Raw genomic sequence first — 20,295 nt, 5'->3', positions numbered from 1 at the left:
GTGGACATATATATCTACAGACTTTAAGGCACAAGGCAGCAATGAAAAGGGCATAAAACCTAATATTCAGAGCCATAATCTTTGGTCCCTGGTACTGTTGCTGTTTATGCTGCTTCACAACCAGCATCAATTGTTCCTTTTCCGTGATGTGAGCCTCTTTTTTATGTCATATACAGTTTACATCTAGATTTAAATTAAGGCTGAAAGACACCCAAAAAATATCTTTTAATATTGTTTTTAAGAAAACATAAATACTGGATTTGATGCAGTAATCAAAATAAACAATTTTAGGGCTGTACCTAAAATCAGCATTATTTTCTAGCTACAAGCTAAACCCTGTAATTTCCAGCACTTTTTACATCACAAATGACTGGAATTATTATCATACTAATGGAAGATTAATTTTCTGTCAATTGACTTAACAATTTATCAGCAATTTACATCATTGATCATTTCAGCTACAGTACATACAATTTATTGGAATAACGTTTTTTAAAGTAATCAATTAAACTGTGTGTTAATGAAAAAACATCTGCACCGACAGAAACAGAAACTGAACCATCTGAAAACAAACAAAAAAAGAACTGGACAGATGTTCAGCAGCTGTATCACACACGATCTGAGCCTTTTCGTTGTTAGAAAAGATAAAGTACAGATTAAAGAGCTCATTTGCTGTAATAGAACAATCTATTTTCACTTAAAACTGATTGCTTTGGCTGAATTGAAATTAAAAAACATGGGTTTTTGTTCTAATTAGATGAGATGAAAGAAACTTTAATGATTCTAAATGGATATAGTTGCTTTTGGAGAAAAACACTTGTGTTAAATCACTCTGTAGCTCATAAAGGTACTAGACCCTGTTAACCTCTACTGATTTAATCTAGTGGGAGGGCAGAGATGTCATCTGATGATTTCAGTCTTGATATTGTTAGATTTTACTGTAATGTTAACAATTAGTGAATGTGGGCTTTATTATTCACAATAATATTGGTCAAACTGTATTATTCGTTAACACACATTATATATTGTAATTTGTTTACAATAAACTATTCTCTTATGTTAATGTTTATGTTATTCCTAACAGTATATGGAGCAAACTGAATAGTAACGGCAGCTCTGGCATAATCACCATAATTAACACTTTTACAACTTATAATTACATGTGACTGGTCGTTGTAATTCTGTGTATTTATTGTGTGCCAGTGTTTGTGTGTGTATTTGAACGATTGCCACTGTGCAGCTGCGTCCCACAATGCCTCTCTGTCCTTCCCTTTCTCATTCTTTTCAATCGCTCTCTCAGCTCCACCACGCTCCAATTCATGTTTTAGCATGTATGTGTGTGTGTGTGTGTTTCCTCTTCACTATCTGTACACCTCCTGTGCTTCTCTCCGTCAGATCCTCTCTTGTTCCTGAACCGTTCCCCTTGTACTTATTTCTGTGACAGTCCTCCATCTCTTTCTCCATTTGTTGGTCTTTCTGCTCATCCTCTTTTCATTTCTTCTTTGTTTCATCTAACAGCCACTCTCTTCCCACTCATACTCTAATCAATGTAAGTATGCACCTCATTGTTTTGGTAACAATCCTCTGAATACTATGTTGTTTTGATACCTTCTGTCATTAGCAGTCCAAGCTCATTACAAAGCTTTTCTATTTGCTGATATAAACCCTAATATAAACAATTCCATAATATATATGCTAGAATATAGAAATGTTGAAAGTGCAGGCAAGCAGCATTGAGAAAATAAACGAATTATAAACTATGTTCCTTTTGATATCAATGAATCTGTATATAATCTGCTGATATTTTCAATGTCATTGGCACAGGGTCCTCAAAACACAAAAATTGTTGGTCCTTGTTTTTCATAAATATAAAAAAAAATTCTTAAATCAACATATTTTCTTCAATCTATTTCTTTGCTGAATCACAGCAGCTAGCAAACAAAACCCAATGAAACAATGCAAAATTGGCAGCATGTACAGTTTTGCACACCAGTGATTGGTTAGGACAAAAGAAAACAACTTCTTGATCTTGACTGCTGCATGTGTTTCAATGAAATGAGACCGTGCACATTTGCTGCATTCTCTGCACACGTGTATTGTACAACTCTCTAATGCAGTGCACATGCCTAAACCTAAATTTTGACTGCGGCCTCTACACTAAACTGACAGCTGTGTGTTGTGGTTCATGTGGGATTAAACATGTGATATGACGTACATTTTATCCACAGAGTTGTCAACCCTCCCACCCAAAATTTTGGATTTCCAGATGATCTCTGTGAGAAAGGATGCAGAAAAAAGGCAAACATTTTTGAGACATTTGTGCACAACAATTTTCTCCCTCAGCCTCAAGCAGATCACAATCAGGACACATCAGCCTGTGGTCACCAAAGAGCAGTGCACAGCCTTAATGTGTCCACTGAAAGCACCCAGAGCTTTATGTGGATTGAATCGGACGGAAACTGTGATGGATTAACACTGTGCGATCAATTTTGATCGCTGCATCAATACTGTAGAAAGAAAACAGCTTTCGTTAATGGTGTTTTCACCATGGCTGGTTTATGGGCTTCTGTTTCTCCTCATTTATCTTCCTCTTCTCCTCATTCTCCCTCTTTTCATCCCCCTCAACTCTATAATGTTCTCCTCTTCAGCCATTAAGTCCTATTAAACGCTGTATTGTTCCTCTATGTTGAAGGGAAACGTGAAGGAATTTGACACCATTGAAGCTATGCTGTTTTACCCAGCAACAGATCTATAGGATGTAATTAAGATTCAGTCAGTGTGCTGGGTGAGAGTGTGTGTGTGTGTGTATGTAGCTGCTTTCAGATATGCACTGGATTCCACACTTGCTCTGTATTTTCTCTAGAGTGTGAACGCAAATATCCGAGTGAGAAGCTCCGCAGTTTCTACAGACTTTCTTCACCTTGCCAGGAGAAGTGTGAACAGAGGGGAGCCCGCTGGATTCACCAAGAGCAAGTGGGGGGGGGGGGGGGGGGGGGGGAGATTGATGACACTACTAACACACAACAGACACAAAAAAAAGGAAACAAATATCTCCTTGTGAAAAAGCGGCGTCAGAAACAGATGAAGATGTCAACAGAGTTTGTGATGAGAAAAACGGACGACAGTGTTTTAAAAAAAATCACGTGATCTCCGCAGCGGAGTTAATATGTTACTTCCTGCCTCTGTCTGCTGCATCCGGTTGCTCCACCCCTCGCTTACGGAGGATTTGATGCTGTTTGGAACATGTCTGTGTAGGAAACCTCCCAATGTGTTGTGCATGTGTGAGAGACAGACTCTGGGAAAACTCTGAAGCCAATTCTCCAGATCTTACCCAGAGGTAAGGTCTGAAAATGGCCTGTGTGTGTATTTGATAAAGAGAGTTTATATGAGTGAGACAGAGGGAGTCCCTTTACACACACACACACACACACACACACACACACACACACACACAGAGGCCACAGGGCAAACAGCAATATCATTCAACAAGTGGCAGTTAGTCATCAAAAGGATCTTTTCCATTTGCACTCTGTGTGGTTGTGTGTTTGACTGCATTTAACAAACAGAGTCTTGTTCCTCCTGTTATTCAGTCTGTCTGAACTTCAGCTGAACACACACACACACACACACACACACAGCTGTTTTTTGTGTTCACATAACGGTCATCCCTCTAACGACTTCTCTTCTTGAAGATTTTATCAGAGAGATTTAACATGCAGCCAGTGTGTGTGTGTCTGTGTGTGTGTGTGTGTGTGTGTGTGTGTGTGTCTGTCTTTAAAACTTACTTTGAGGCATATTCATCAAACGTTTGAATGTTTTTATCAGATTATACTGGTCACTCTTTTCATGCAGTTTATATTCCCAGTGACAATTCAGAGTAGTTGCTGCTCTTTCTATCTCTCCATTCATTTAAATAGAACCTTGGTCGTGTTAGCTGGAAATAAGTACCAGGGAGCTTTGCCAACGTGGCTGCCAAGTGGCCGGACTTGCCAGTGTGAACTTCAGTTCCTGTAGTTGCACAAAATATGTGCTGTCTGAAAGTTGAAAGAGTTCCTCCATTAACAACTCAAGTAGCAACAGCAAATAATCTTGTGCATTGAGGAGCAGGCTTCCAAGCTCTGCGGTATTATGTATATTTGAAAGATTGGAGTCGAGCGTTAGCTTCAACCTCTAGCCCAGTTTATGCCACATGTCTTGGTGGCTAACTTGCAAGCTTAACAACCTGAGCCCCTTTTCCACTGTTCAAAATAACAGCAACACCCACTAACAACAGGCTTTTTTCCTCAATGGTAAAGGATAAAATTGCTATTCATTTACCCACGTGTAAGAAACCTGCTTATACCAGCTAATTGTGGTCTAAGAGATGTATTCAAAGACCAATGGTGAGATCTCTTTAATGGAGGCTAGCAGTTTTCTCCTTGCTTCCAGTCTTTGTGACAAGTTGGGCTTAACACATCCTGAACCAATCTCTCTACTGAATGCACAGAGATGCAACAGAATTATGTCAATATCTAAAACTAGGAAAGAAGCATAATTCCGAAAGAGCATTCCTTCAATATGAACTAATCCAATAATCTATGTCTTATAATATATCCTCTAGATTTAACTCTTTCCTGTTTAGGGGCAGTGGGTGGCAACAGTACGAGCCTGCACAGGGACAACTCCAGTCTTGCCCCGGAGCAATGACAGAAGTTCTCCTAACACCCACTAAAACATTCATGTCTTTTAGTGTGGGAGGAAACATGGCAACCTGAGAAGGGCTTCAGTCAGTTCTGCTGGGGTGTGAAAGCAGCGAATTCTTGCTGAGAGGCGAGAATACCAAACACAGAGCCACATAGCTTGATATTAACTTATTATTACTGCAACCACTTCAAAGGCACCGCAGCAGACGAGGGTTTCGTCGTTTTAAAATCCAATTTGCGGCTGAAAGCATTTCTAGTGATGTCGCCATAATATTATTTTCTAATTTATCAAGAACATTTAGATTTTTATTGTTGCAACCACAATCTTATTAATGGGTGCTCTTTCACTTTGCTTTTTGTCTATCTTAAAGTTTTTCAGCCTCCTGCAGTGGCTTAAGCCATTCTCTCATCGAGCTAAATAAAAAACGGAACCATTTAAACTCCTGCAAAATCTGACAGAAACACTCATTCAATCCGTAGTTTTATTTTCCTCAGTACTCAAAAGTGGTTCTGTTTCTTTGGGGGGGGTTTGCATCTGAGGTCTAACGAGCCTCAACCTTGGAGGAGACTATTTATTTTTTTGATGAGCTATGAAATGTGCTTACAAAGATTGTTTCTGCAGAATCATTGACCGCCTACTGTTTAGCTGAACCCCTCAGTTTATCATAAAGCAGATAATCTGCAGAATCAGCCCGTAGCTGCACAGAGAGATAATAAGCGTCTTTGAAATTATTTCACAGTAACATCGAAGATTCTCGAACAGCTGACGAACCTGCGTCAACTGCTGCTCTGTCTGCATCTGGTTTCATTTCAAATCCAACTGTTTCTGTAACGGCACATTCTTTTTGATCAATAGTTAATGAATAAAAAAGTCATAACTCACAAGATAAAGAAACATTTCTTTCTGTAGAAGTGGTGAAGTATTTGTATCTTTTATCCAGACTCCAATACATCATAATTTTGCTATGCTTGTTTTGCATGTAAAGAGCAATGTACAGAGTAACTCTGTGCATCCAATAATGCAGTGGACTGAATAAAGTATAAGCATTTTAAATGTCCATAGTTATTTTCTGCCTTTCTAATGTAACAGCCTCCATGATTCTGAATACCAGAGGGTGTTAAACTCCTGGAAACCATCATCTCCTGCGCATGCAAAGCAGAAAGTCATGGTAATAAGCTGAAGGGATCATTTGATTAGATAAACAGACAAAACAACTTAATCTATAGATAATAGAGTCAAACACAGCTTTGGTTCTCTACTTATTTCTCTCTCATTGTGTATATCCTGTGAAAGCCTCATGTGGCATCAGTTCACCACTCTGTATGAGTGCTGTCACTGTTCCATAACAAGAAACTACTTGGCCGCCCTGTAACCTGTAAATAAACAACCAGGTAAAATGGTCAAAAGAGAGAACATCTGCTCAGATAGTCCTGGTGTTGTTGATGGTTGTTAACGCCGTCAACTTTTTGACATTAGTTCAACATTCTGGCCTCTCGACACCCATTTAGTGGACGTTACATCACAAGTAATCTGCTTCGTGTCTATATATAAAGCCATTATGTGTGAAAGAGAGAGAGAGCCACTGGCGTGACAGCTGTTCCAGTACAGGCTGTGATCCATCTATCTTTGGATAGAGGGAGGGAGGGAGAGAGAGAGGGAGAGACGGAGGGAGGTAAGTGACAGCGGTGATGGAATGTGATGAATTCCCACAATCCTTGGCATGTTGTTCGGCAGTTGGGAAAGTGTGATCTCACCGCCACTATCACCAAACATTGTTCCATCCATCCATCTATTCATACATACACACATCTATCAAGTGTGTGTATATATATATATATATCGACACTCTCAAAGTTTGCTTAATTACAGCTTTTCTTGGGAGTGAGAGATAGTCAATCAATCAATCAAATGTATTTATATAGCACAGTATCACAACAAACTGTTGTCTCAGGGTGCTGCAAAAAAAGTCCAAGATCTTAAAAAAGTCAAAATCCAACTTTTTCCATAGTGTATCTTGTTAATTCAGAAAAACAGAGCAGATTTTCTCTTAGGAATGCAATACGCCTACGTAATGTGTTGGTAGTCAAAGTGTGTTTTACTGCACTAACCTTCAAAACCATCTAAGAGTTATGTTCGCAAAAATAACAATGTAATTCTATTTGAGAAAATAATGACAGGAGTCATTCATACTTGTGGCAAATGTAGTAACAATGACTAAAAATGGGGGGACCCTCTGCCAGAGCTTGCAGAGAAAATGCACCCCCCCCCCCCCCCCCCCACACACACACACACACACACACACACACACACACACAAAGAAAAACGGAAACCACAGTTCCTACTATCAGCAGGGATGTACAGTGTGATACTTGCATGGAGTCAGTACTTCCAACAGTGTGCTTGACACGTGGTGCATGAGTGGGGGCTGGGATGTGTGTGTATGAAGTGTGTATTAAAAGAGGCTACCATACAGTACAACTACACACACACACAGTACATAACATATGGAGATCAGACTGAGAACTGGCCCCGCTCAGATCAGATGAATGTACCGGATACTGCTCTCATCAAATGATTATATGTGTGTGTGTGTGTGTGTGTGTGTGTGTGTGTGTGTGTGTGTTTTAAATGTTAAGACCTGAGGTTACACATGGAGTATTATCTCAGCATTATCTCAGTTTGGTCTTGACAGCACTATCCATTATGTGTCCCAATGATTTAAAGTATATATAATGTTTACATTACTAAAAGCAGTGTGTACATGACACATGTAGTATAAATATTATACATAGCATTGTGAAGCTGTCAGCAGTGGTCAGTGGTCTCCCCTTATATGGGCAACCAGGGACCAGAATGAAACACTATTCCATTCTGTGCTACTCTATGTTAAACACCTCCCAACTAACTCTGTGCTGAATCAATCTTTTCAACTTACACCTGACAGCAAACAGCATCATTTCCAAGAGGTTTGAACATGTCAGATCACGTCACTCAAATTACAATCAAACATTTTTCCCACTTGATTTTCCCACAGATGGTTTCGGTTTATGTCCTGAGAATTTGTGACCTTCTACTGAAAATCTCACCACATCACAAAAAAGAATATATGTAAGAACAACAACAAGCTCACTCAATAAGCTCACTCAATAAGTTAACTCAATAAGTTAACTGAGCATGCTCATAATTCTATTCTCTGGTAATGATCATCAAGGTAGACTGGCTCAGCATGCTTGTTTGAGCATTAGTCATTTTTGTGTTCTCATCTGGACAGAGATCTTTTTTAAAACAGAGGATGATATCCGTTCAAAAAATATGATCTCCAGTAGTATAGACAAGGCATCAATCAAAGAGAGCAACATGACTTATTAATAAAAAGAAACATTACATGTTTTTCCAAATCATACTTGTTCCAGTTATTAGGATATTTACCTGACCCCATATTTACACAATAATGAAAGATGAGATCAGGATGGAAAGACCGTGTAATGAACAGAAGTGTTTCTAGTCAGTCCCTTAAGGCAAACACAATACTGCTGTGCTGATATCATGAGAATGATCCTAACAACTAGTTCCTGTGTGTGTGTGTGTGTCCAGATGTCTTTAGCCTGTGGGAATGAGAGCAGTGTGTGAGTGGGACAGGAAATGATGTCAGGAATTCTCATGGACATTCTGCTGGATATACACCCCCTGACCTCCCATAAACACACACACACACACACACACACACACACACACACACACACACACACACACTCACACACACACTCACACACTCACTCACACTCACTCACACTCACTCACACTCACACTCACACCAGGTCACCCCACAAGATTTCTAAAACAACACCAAGAAGAGCATGTGATGTATGAAAGGAGAGGTTTTTGTCACTAAATATTTGCCGGACAAACACAGAAAGACACAATCTTTTCTGTCTCACTATTTTCCTTCAGGTTCCATTCTGTCTTTTCTTTTTCTGTCTATACTGTCTATACACACTTATATACACAAGAAGAGTGAGGCAGAAAGACAGGAGATCAGACACCCGTCAGCACTAACGCGTGTGCGTTTGCTGATTTGTGTGTATTTGCATGTGAGTGAGTCATTAAATCAGAGCCTTAAAGCATCAACAGTGGTTAAGCCTGTTACTGTTGTAAAGCTGCTCAGTGGAGAGAAGCTCAGCAAGACAAGGTCAAGTTGGACTCACGCTGGGCATGTCCTACAGCGACACGTCCAACACTAGGTTCAAGGTTTCTTTATTAGTAACTGAAGGTAAATTAGTTAAGTAAATATAAATGTTCCCTCCTTACTCTCCAGTTGACATCTGCTAACTTTACACGTTCACAAGAAACACCACCATAACAACTACGGGTTACGCAGATAGCACGCAAAAAATGATTTGAGTTGTCTTTAGATATTTTAATAAAGAATTGTTATGTATTATATATTTAACAGCTGTTACACAAGTATTAGTACTTGAGTTTACAGACTGCTGCTCAACTGCTAATCTGCATTGCCTTTTTTAACTGCTGTTATAGTGATTTTCCAGTAGAGCTGAATCAGTGTTGAGTCAGAGGCAGGAGTGAGTGTCTGTTTTAATAAGGCTAAATAATAAGCTACCAGAATAAACACAAGAGTGACAGAGGGAGGCTGGCAAAAGAGAAGCTTAGTGTAAGCTTAATCTGCACGCGCGCGAGCGCGCACACACACGCACGCACACACACGCACACACACACACACACACACACACACACACACACACACACACACACACACACACACACACACACACACACAGCATGGTGTAACTTGAACTGCCATCTGAGTGTTTGACCCTGTCTGTGAGAAGGCACAATAAGCCATGTGTTGAGGGAGGCAGAGAGGTTCAGGTCTCTCTCTCAGTGTATATTTTTTCAGTTTCCTGTTTTAATGATCTCTCTGTGCTAATGTGGCTAACAGATGCTGACTTAACTCAATTTTTCCTCAAGCTGTCTTCTTGTTTTCTCTGTTATCTCTGACCTCGCTCCTCAACTCTTTGTCCCAATGCTACTTACTGGCTAATTTGGATTTAAATTCAATTCAGACCTCCATTCAAATCAACTCCATTAAATTCAGCTAATCCTTCTTGAATACTTCCTCCTCCCCACTCCTCTGTTGTATTTGGTTCGTTCTTATTTCCATTTCTGTCCTGTTTTCTGTTATCCTCCCCACCTCATCCACCCACACTGATTGGCTTCTTTTGAATTTTCAAACAGTGGCCACACCCACTTTTTTCCTTTCAGTCTCAACACACACGTTCTCTCTAGACACAGGATGTACGCTCATCCTTTTCCCTCCCTCCTTCCGTCCTTCCATCCTTTCTCCCCTTCCTTCCAAAACAACCAGATGGTGAGACAGCGGCCGAGAGAGACAGACAGCGACAGCAGGCGGAGAGCCCTCAGAGAGTGACATCACGGCCTCTCTCTCGCACACACTCTTTCTCTGAGAGGGTATAAAGGACTCATTGTATCCTCCATCACATGGAAAATGTTGGAGGAGCTCAGTGAATTTGACGGAGTGCATCCACAGTCCAGGGTCAGTGTGACAAAAAACTAAAAAGAAACACACAGAACTTTACCCTGAACTCAGTGTGTTCGTGCATAAATGGTCTTTATCAAGGATTCCCGAGGGGACTGGAATGACTTGTGTGTTTATATACACTGTGAGAAACATTGAGAGTGTGTGATTGTATAAGTGTATTTGCTGTATCTGAGTAAACGTGAAGGAATGAAGGAGTGATCCTCAAGTGATGTGGCGTTCAGTGTTTCTAACTTACTCTGATAATTAGACCATATATACCTTATCTTTTAAAGAGGGAAATTCTTTCAACAAATTATAGGAAGCCTGACCTCTCCACTGTCTCATGACTCCAACGTGGTGGAGAAAATGGGTCATGTCAAGAGACAAAACACCATCCAAAACAGAAACAAAAGAAAGAGCGATGGTCCATTTTAAGGTCCTTAAATCTTGGAAAAGAGGAGTTTTGTTTTTCTCTGCTGTGTCTTAAGTCCGGTCACATCCCCAACAACCCATTACATTGGTTTTACTGTTAACTGTCTTTCCAATGTCTAGCTATATAGTCATTAACTATCTACCTTGCTAGCTTGACCATTAGCAATATAACAAGGCAATAAGTCACCAGAGAGAAACAAAAATTCAGGGTTCATTGGTTTCAGATAGGATGAAGAGTATGTCTTTATCATCAACATAAAATAAAAATGTCATATCTCTTCTAGAAAGATAAAGAACAAATATCTACATTTAAACATTCCTTGACAAAAAAGATTTGTATTTCTCAGAGCTGCTTTTGTCGGCTGATAATCATCTACATATTTCACACAGAGGACACTTACTTTGACGTCTTGTTCCAGTGTTCGTATCAGTTCTCCATCCACTTGCCCTGTTTGGGCCACGCGGAGAGAGCGCCGCTCTGCTTTCCTGAGCCGGTACTGCAGGATGCGGCAGGTCTTATTTGCCTGAAAAACAAAACATGGAGAGAGTTGCTGACGTTATCTGCCATCTGTCTAAACTAACTTTGTTACTTTGCTTCATTTTATTGTTTGCCTTGCAGCAGCCATTAATATAGGACAGAACACACATTAAGCAGCACTAGCTTTTTATTCCAGCCTATGTGTTAAATAAAAAACCAAAACTCTTCCATTAAAGTCATTTTGAAGATTCAGAGTGTACCAGACTTTGTGTAGCACCTCCTGCTCAAAGATGTTATGATGATTGAGTAGAAACCATCTCACCTGCCTGTTTAAATTTTTTGCATGTAGCCTCTTTCCTTTTTATAGATTTAAACATCTGAATCAAGAAAGAAGATTCAAGACAGATTCAACAAAGGATTGTGCTCTCATGTAGTCAGGCTCTCACACGTACCTGCTCCAGCTGTTGACGTAGCTCCTGCAGTTGATAGACGTCTTCTTCCATGTACATGTCCCTCATCTCCAGCATCTCGGACCTCAACTCCTCCATCTCATCCTGGACACAGAAAGAAAAAGACAATGTATTAGTTCATCTGTCATTTTTACGTGAAACATTGAGTCAGGAACTCCTCCAATATCAAACTGTAGAGAGAGAGAGAGAGAGAGAGCTTTTGCGTGTTAGAAATTGTAACTCAAAGTGTTGACTGCATATATTCAAGTCCGGCAAAAAAGGATCTTTAAATGTTTGATAGAGGTCGTTGTCACTCGTTAATGCATCCCATCAATCACTGCACACTGTCATTAACCATCTACCACATCTTCAGAATAACCATTACAACAATTAGTGTCCTCTTAAAATTACATGCTATGTGATATTTTCTCAAGTCAGATACAAAAGGTCATCAGAAATGGAGATCTACAAGCTGTAAGGAGCAGAGTGGTACCTCAGAGTAATAGGATACGACACTGTATTGATTCATCTTTCTCTCTCCCACCCAAGAGGTAGTGCAAAGGAGGTCAAAGGTCAGCGTCAGATGATTAGATTAGATTAGATTACCTCAGAGGAAGATAACAGCCCCTGCAGGGAAATTCAGTCCTACAAGCATTAAGAGGAAAGGAAATTCCTTTAGTGAGGGTGGCATTAAAATACTCAAAAACAAGCCAAGCGATAATGCATAATGTACAGGAGAGTTTTTATCTACCTCTATTATACATATGGAGATAAATTATTAACTTTAGCTTGGCGGCATGAATTTTCTCATCCCTCTGGATCCTATTAGGTGCAGCTCTTTCATTCACGCGTAGGTCCGCTATGAAATTAACATTACTCCAAGAGAAGTTTGGGACACTGGGCTTTATGTTACACAATGGAATGCTTCCACCCGCGTGTTGGTCAAAATCTATGTGCATGTGTAGTTTAAGAAGTACAAGCGGCTGTAGTGGTAGTGCTCTCATAATTTACTACAGTAGAAAATGTGGGTCAGCCTCTGCAGTCACTATGGACGACGACAACAACAAGGCTCTGTGTGTGTGTGTGTGTATGTGTGTGTGAGTGAGTGAGTAGGAGTACTAGGAAAGTGAGACAGGGTACAACAATGGGTTAGGGTGTGTCCTTGTCTCCACCACCTTCAGAATAAACAGCTTGTGTATAAGTATACTTCATAAACATGGTGGTGATAGAGGTGAGTTGTGGGTTTAGCATGCAAAGTGTGTGTGTGTGTGTGTGTGTGTGTGTGTGTGTGTGTGTGTGTGTGTGTGTGTGTGTGTGTGAGTGTGTGTGGGTGTGTGTGTTGATTAAGCTAAAAAAAGACTGCAGCATCGTATGCAAATGGTGGGAAGAAGGAAGAAGGAAAGAAAGAAAGAAAGGAATTGTAGACGATGGAAAAACATGACATCAGAGAGATGTGAATGTGAGGACACAGAACCAGGGAATCACAAGTTAACGTGGCGAGAGGCAGAAAGGCGCTCCACTGACCCGCTTTTCACAGCTATCTAAAGAAGAACAGGAAAGATTCTACCATGTGATCAAGCAGCCAGTCAGGAGATGGAATCAAGCAGATGTCAGATTTTAGTGAGCCAGATGAGATAATGTTTGAAATGAGAGCTCTCGCACATCTGCTGCAGTAACAGTCCACGGCAGAGTGGGTGAGTTACTAACATTTTTTTATTTTTACATCATGTTTTTAAAGCTATGAGGCCAAATCATATACAGTCAGATCCCTGCACTAGGCCTACTATCAACATGACTGTGCATTTTGCTGTATAAAGAAATATGTCTTTTTCAATGTGTTCTGTTTATAATGAGTGAAAGAATAATAAAGAAAAATGCTGTTAATGTTTTAGAGGTAATAAACGTATCCCTGTTCAGACCTGGTATGAATATCCCTCCAGGGAGATCTGATCACACGTGGACAGCTCTAAACTCGGATAATTTCAGGTCTGAACAGGCTCAAGGAAACAAAAACTTGCCAGATGTGTTCATAGTTATGATCAGCCCATTAGAAACATGTTTGATGATGATGATTTCATTGTTGGTCACTTGCAGAACAGGATGTGGCAGTGCTCCTGCAGCTTTTTTAGCCACAGCCTGTATAATTTGATGGTAAAATCAAGTTTTATATAGTATCTCATATATAATTAATTTATCTTCCCCAATCTTATATTTTTGATATTTAGCATTTCAGTTAAGGACAAACACCCATGAGGTCATGATTATAAGGCATTTTGTAAGGTAAGCTTATTAAATGTTTTCTGTATCATCATAATGGAGGTTGTTGTATTGTAAACTGTTAAATTGTTCAACCAAAGAACTCATCTGAGTATGAAAGTAAAGTAGTGGCCGAGCAAAAAACATCACCTATCTATACAGACGGCACAGATGCTTAACTGTGATCTGAAATTGTAGTCACAGGACAGACATTCCAGACAAATCGAGTCCTGAAAGACGCATGAGCCTCTGTCTGGTTTAGCTCTAATATCAGCTCTGTAGTAAAGGCCTACATGTTGGTAACTGCAGACCCTCATCATAATTTGATCATCTTCTCAATTTCATGCTGGGTGAAAGCTGCTTCAACGTGTGTGTGATTGGCAGGAGTGACCAATGTGTTTGACAAAATACAAATTGTATGTCACCTAATGATAAGTACAGCCGAAGTTAAACTACAAGTTTGGTTCAAAAGAACCCAGAACTTTTAGCCAAGAATCTTTTTCAATAAACTAAAAGGTTCCTGGCATCAAAAACGTCTGGGGACCATTGTTCACCAGCGTTCCTACTGCATAAACCTCGGGAGCAAATTAACCACTACTGGTGTCCAATTAGCCTCTTGACATATAAACAACTAGCAACTACAACAAGCTGCTCCACAATAGTCCACCGGGACTATACAACAATAATGATGCTATATAAACCAAGCACCGCTGCAACATCGGTAAACATCGAGGAGATTCAGATATTGATGCTGTTGTGTTTTATTGCCTAGCAACACTGGATAAGAGAGGAGCGCTAGTAACAGAATTAGAAAAACTGTGAATGCAGCTACAGGTTTTTAAAAATGGTGGCGGATATAGAATGCTGGAATTCTCAACCAATCAGGTATGTTTATCACTGCAAGCCACACCTAAAGCTACTTTTTTTTTACTTTTTAAAGTATTACACCCCAGCAGAGACTTTTTGAAGGTAAAGAATATTTCCCTGGAACTTAATTAATACCCATGTTCCTACGGCAGACACACAAGCACTTGTAAAGGTTCCTAGTTCCGGGGTAAAGTTCCTGCAGTTAAAACGAGGCTGACTACTTTAGGAAGGTAAGTGCGAGAGAGGGCAGTTACTGAAAGTATAGTCGGTAGGACAGTATGATTGTTAACCCCATATTATCTCTACTGGCTCCAACAGATCTTGACAGAAACATTACATACTGTGATGAGATCTAGTCATTTTAATGAGGTTTCAACAGCTGCACCAGCAAAGAGTCAACACATCAAAATGCAATGCATGAGCCTATAGTGGAAGATGGAAAAGCCAAGAGGATTACAGCTTGCACAGAAAGACAAACACGGTGGATGCGCACAGGGTTAGAAACAAAGAGATGGAATTGGAAAGTGAGAATTACATCGTGCATCTGTAGGAAATCTGAGGGAGAGATTGAGAGAGTCTGGCATCTCGGCAGCCTGTTGTTTTGATCTTCTGATAACTAACCAGGTGTTCCTCACAGCTGCAACAACACACACAACCAGACTCACTCACTTCACTGCAGGGCCTCCCATGAGGCTTTGGGGTGGTCTAATAAGCACTGCAGCACTGATGCATGCTGTCCTACAGTATAGTCAGTCAACAGCACTGGCCCGCCACACACATACACACAAGTCCATCTACTCCGCCTGAAAACACAAGAAAGGAGCAGCTCTGTCCATCACTGAAGACAGGTATGAGGACATAAGGTTTTTGTTCTACTTATAAAGAGTTCAGTTTTTAGCTAACAAGGAAAGACAACCATCAATGAAGTCCGATTTTAGGGGGCCACCGAATGCAATAAGGATTAGGGATCCCAATGACTTATTTATCATCGAATAATCTGCTCATTATTTTCTTATTCAAACAATCGTTGTTTTTAAACACCCGAAAACACTGATAACAACCACCATCACAGTTTCCTACAGCACAGTACTGAATCACCAAATGTCTTATTTTGTCAGCTTAATCACTTCATTTGAAAATGAGTCATTGAAACAAAGTTCATTCTCACACTTAAAGGTACAGTGTGTAGAATTTAGTGACATCTAGAGGTGAGCTTTCATGTTGCAGCTGAATACTCCTCATCTCACCCTCCCCTTCCAAACATGAAATGGAACCTGTGGTGAACTTCAGTTGTCATGAAAACTCAAAAGGTTTTAGTTTGTCCAGTCTGGACGACAGTAAAAAACATGGCGGCCCCCACAGAGAGGACCCCCCCCTCCATGTAAAATATAACATTTTTAAATATAAAGAGCCCATTCTATGGTTAAGAAAACTACAATTCATACAATTGAGATGAAACACACAAGTGAAAACATCACTAGGATTATTTTATATTCAATTTCTGCCAAAAATCCCTTTCACCTAAATCTTACAAATTAAACTCAAAGAGTCTGAAACATCAAATCTTTGGCATTTTTACTTGAAAGGGAAACAATAGCAGTAGTATAATTAGCAGTAAATTCTCCAACACTGTTGCAGAGCCCCCTGAGAAAAGAGCTGGTGGTCCCGCTGCGAAGACAAGTGCCGTTAATAAATCAGCTTCCCCAATCAATCTCTGACAATTATTGGCTTGTCTGGTCACTGCCAGTTAGTGCTTAGGTACATGCTAATGTTATTGATCACCCTTCTAATCAATCACTCTCAAGGCAGAATGGATCTGCTCGAGTGGTGGACTCACGTATATTACATGTCACCACCTACAGACATGAGGACGCTGAGAAAAAAATGCCTTTAGTATCAAAGTCTGCTGACAGACCATACCTTCAGTTACTGTTAACAAATAAACAGGGATCGAAAGTTCAGAATCCATGTTTTACTGAGTATTGTACTCATCCAGACAATCACATGACACTGCAGGCAGCATGGTGAATTAGCAGCATGGCAGAATGAGACACATTTCACTGCATTCTCCAGACTGACCACCCCTCAGGCTGCTGAGTGAGGTCACATCCTCTGCTCCATCATGTGAGCAGGTGGAAAACAAGAACAGGGCCAATCATGTTGGAGAGCCACTGTCTGTCCAGAGCTGCTCCATCCACGATATAAACTGTTTACAGTGTGTCTGCTGACAGCCATAAAGCGTGGCCTGTCTGTGGCTGCAGGGCTGCATCTTTGTGCTGCTGGGGCTGCAGACTCACTATTCATAATATTTTCCTTGTAGTGAGTAGTATTGGATGGGATCCAAAGGATTCTCTACACATGGGAGATAAGACAGAGTGAAGTAGTACATACAAATAACTGGATCACAAAGCGCAGCACCAAGATAGTGACACCTGACCCCATAGAAAACAATGCATATCTAATGCTTTGGGAAACACTGGAAAACCACTTGCATGGAATCCTTGGTTGACACTTGACTTACTTTGAGGTAATCGTTCTCCGACCTCAGCTCCTCTATCTCCCTCACAAACTCCTCCTGCATGCCGTCCATGAACTCCTCTGTCAGGTCAGAGAAAGCCAGGGACGTGCTCGCTGGCACCCTGCTGTCAAACGAGGTGACCGAGCGCTCCTCGCCGGGGGATATGCTCCCTTCCCCGGTCTCCACGCCAAGGGTGAGCCGGTCCTTGTCGTCCCTCTCCCCCGCTGAGCAGGTGGTCTTATTGGCGGCGGCATGCTGTCCAACTCTATCCGACAACGCGCCATTCCGTAGCGGCCTGTCTCCGTCCGGCCCGCCGCCCCGGCTGCTCCTCGACTCGGCGTCGCTGCTCACTGCGTCCGCGGAGAGCTTGTTTTCCTCGGAGGCGCAGTCCGAGAGCTCGGAGCTGCTGTCGGTCGGGGAGAGCTTCCCCGGGGCGCAGCCGGAGTCCTTGGATAAATCGTCGGATCCTATGCTGGCGTCCGACACCTTCCTCCGCCCCCCGGTGCTTTTGGTCGCCTTGGACGCCGAGCTCTTGGACAACGCGGCGGCGGAGAAGGAGGATTTTCCGGGCGTTTTGCCGCCACCACTCTTCTCCGCTCTGCCGTCCTTCCCTGCGAGACTCCCCACGGGGCTGCGCCTGGAAATGCGGCTCCCCAGGTGGATGGCTCCGGGCTTAACGCTCAGGGTAGGTGCCCCAATCCCGCCGCGGATCTTCGTGAGCGACCACCCGGGTACATCCTTCGGTCTGGCCGGCGACGGAGCCCGGTTTATCTTCTTCTTCTTACCACCGGAAGGCTGAGCGGACGGCACGGCAGGGAGCTCCGTGGTCTCCTCCCGGGGATTCTGCTCCCCCGGCACCGCGTGTGGCGTGTGCCCGCTGTCGCAGCCCTCCGTCCCGCCTCCGCTTTCCATCTTCTGCCGGAGATGGAGTCTCCGTTCCTTGGGCGAGGCGAAGAAGAGGTGAGTCGGGGTGTTATGGACATCAACCTCCTTTGTTTTTGTCATTCATTCCGGTTAGGCCGAAACAAGAAAAGCAGAAATGAAACCTCCTGCTTCAGGGGGAGAAGAGGGGAGGCAGAAGTTGTGGAGCGGAGGAGTGTGAGTAAACAACCGCAGAGCAACACAAAGGGAGGAGATCCTCTTCTGCAGCCACAGCCTGAGCCCCCGGAGCGCAACAGGACCAGGAAGCAGCAGGAGTCCAGTAAAACCACAACGTGTTGTCCTGTTGTCCAGCGTGTGACTCTGGTAGATGTGTTAATAATCCCGCTTTGTTCCGAGGTGTCCTCCTCTCCGCGCTTCACTGTCTCGGGGACGTTCACCGGCCGGTTCCTGCTCATGGAGCTGAGACTGAGGACAGAGGGAGAGTGGGGGTAAGGGTTGTCTCGCTGTCTCTCTCTCTCTCTCTCTCTCTCTCCGCCCAGATAACGGGATGCAGCTCTGGAGCAGAGAGAGAGAGAGAGAGTCGTTTCTGCAGCTCTCTATCGCCACCACTGCACGACAATAAGAAAAACACGAGGAGCAGGCAAATCAAATAAGATGTAAGGATGTTAAAGGAGCAACATACACAGTGGCTTCATGTTAAATGATTAAATTAAACACTATGTATTTTATGTAGTTCAGGGTATGAAAAGCAACAGTGTGAGGCTGTCAGTACCACACCATACAGCCCCCCCCCCACATTACTATGTTTACTGGTTGTGCTAATGGATCCCTCTGCACCCTGTCAGCATGTATTATTTATGTTTATTTGTATAGATAGACATTTACAGCATCTGTAGGCATCACAGCATCTCTAGTTCTTCTAATCTACCACCAAAGTCCTCAGCAGGGCTTTTCTACAAGTTTACAACCTTTTTTTCTTTTCTTTTAAAGGTTTCGTTTCCATTTCTTCCTTGACATTGTGTTCAGTACAACTTCATGTATGTGAAATCCAGTTATATGCCTTGACAAACCAGTGTAGTTTCAGTCTACAGACATAAAATCCCCAGATACTTGAGGTCAACATGACCTTGACCTTTGACCACCAAAATCCAATCAGTCCGTCTTTGAGTCCAACTGAACGCTTGAACCAAATTTGAAGAAATGCCCTTAAGGTGATCCTGAGATGTTGTGTTCACAAGAGCAAAGACTTGTTTTGTTAGCTAACAGTGACCGTAACCTTTGACCACCAAAATCCAATCAGTTCATCCTTGTGTCAAACAAAATGTTTGTACCAAACTTGAATCAATTATCTCAAAGTGATCTTATCATTTTCATCAGGACAAAGGATGGACGTACGTTGTACATGGATGGAAGAGAATCCCGAAAATCTAATGGCATTGGTTGCCAGTCCAGAGTTATTAAAGAAATCGCAGGCTTATACTCTATATATGAGATTGGTAATCAGTACAAACAACAATTACAAGTAACCCAAGCAAAAAAACAAAAACATATTATTACATTTCCAGAGCGATCATCCATATAGCAAAAGTGAATATTTAATTTGATTTGGCAAATTTCTCTGGCAAATTTGGCACATTTTCCCTGATTTAACACAACAGTTGAGTCTTTTCTGTCTTTGCTGTGAAACACTCCATCGGGACACTTGTAGGAAGGAATGAAGTTCTCTATAAAGAAAAAAAACATCTGGAAACATATTTACTTTGTCTGAAGCACTTTGAAATTAAATTAAAATAAGCCGGGTACCACTAAATGATGGAGTGCAGAATTCGAACGGACCAAAAAAATGTAAATGCCCCACACAAATAACTAAGTGAATAAAATAATGTCTAATTGTTATAATTCACAATGAAACAGTATTTCATCAGAATCTAATATCCAACTTGTTTTCTGAATTTGTATCCAGAACATCTGTATGCAGACAAAAACAAAGCCATTCTATCCTGTCATGATTAATTCACCTTCATCTGCACATGGTAACTGGGCAGTGGGTCTCATGTTTCATCTATGTCTCTGTCACACACAGAGCGTGATCAGATATCAGCTAAAAAGAGAAGAAAACCCCTGATTCCTCAGACAGCAGGTTAATACATTCGACACAGTCAAACCATTTGAT

The 20,295-nt window shown here is 41.6% G+C and overlaps 1 protein-coding gene across 3 annotated transcripts in view; it reads right to left on the bottom strand.

The window, feature by feature from the left end:
- The window catches only part of mtcl2 (microtubule crosslinking factor 2), an 83,669-nt gene extending 65,021 nt beyond the window's left edge, over positions 1-18,648 (bottom strand). For all 3 annotated transcript variants that reach the window (XM_020089521.2, XM_069526478.1, XM_069526480.1), the window contains exons 1-3: positions 17,244-18,648; positions 11,603-11,704; positions 11,074-11,196 (exon numbers count right to left, since the gene is read on the bottom strand). In XM_020089521.2, coding sequence (XP_019945080.2) covers positions 11,074-11,196; positions 11,603-11,704; positions 17,244-18,245 — 1,227 coding nt within the window. In that variant the 5' untranslated portion in view covers positions 18,246-18,648. The remainder of the gene's footprint in view (positions 1-11,073; positions 11,197-11,602; positions 11,705-17,243) is intronic.
- Between the last annotated feature and the right edge of the window lie 1,647 nt (positions 18,649-20,295).

The sequence above is a fragment of the Paralichthys olivaceus genome, chromosome 6 (genome assembly GCF_024713975.1).
Source record: "Paralichthys olivaceus isolate ysfri-2021 chromosome 6, ASM2471397v2, whole genome shotgun sequence".
NCBI classification, from domain to species: domain Eukaryota; kingdom Metazoa; phylum Chordata; class Actinopteri; order Pleuronectiformes; family Paralichthyidae; genus Paralichthys; species Paralichthys olivaceus.
The sequence above is the reverse complement of the archived record's forward strand: the minus strand, read 5'-3'. Positions and strand labels throughout refer to the sequence as shown.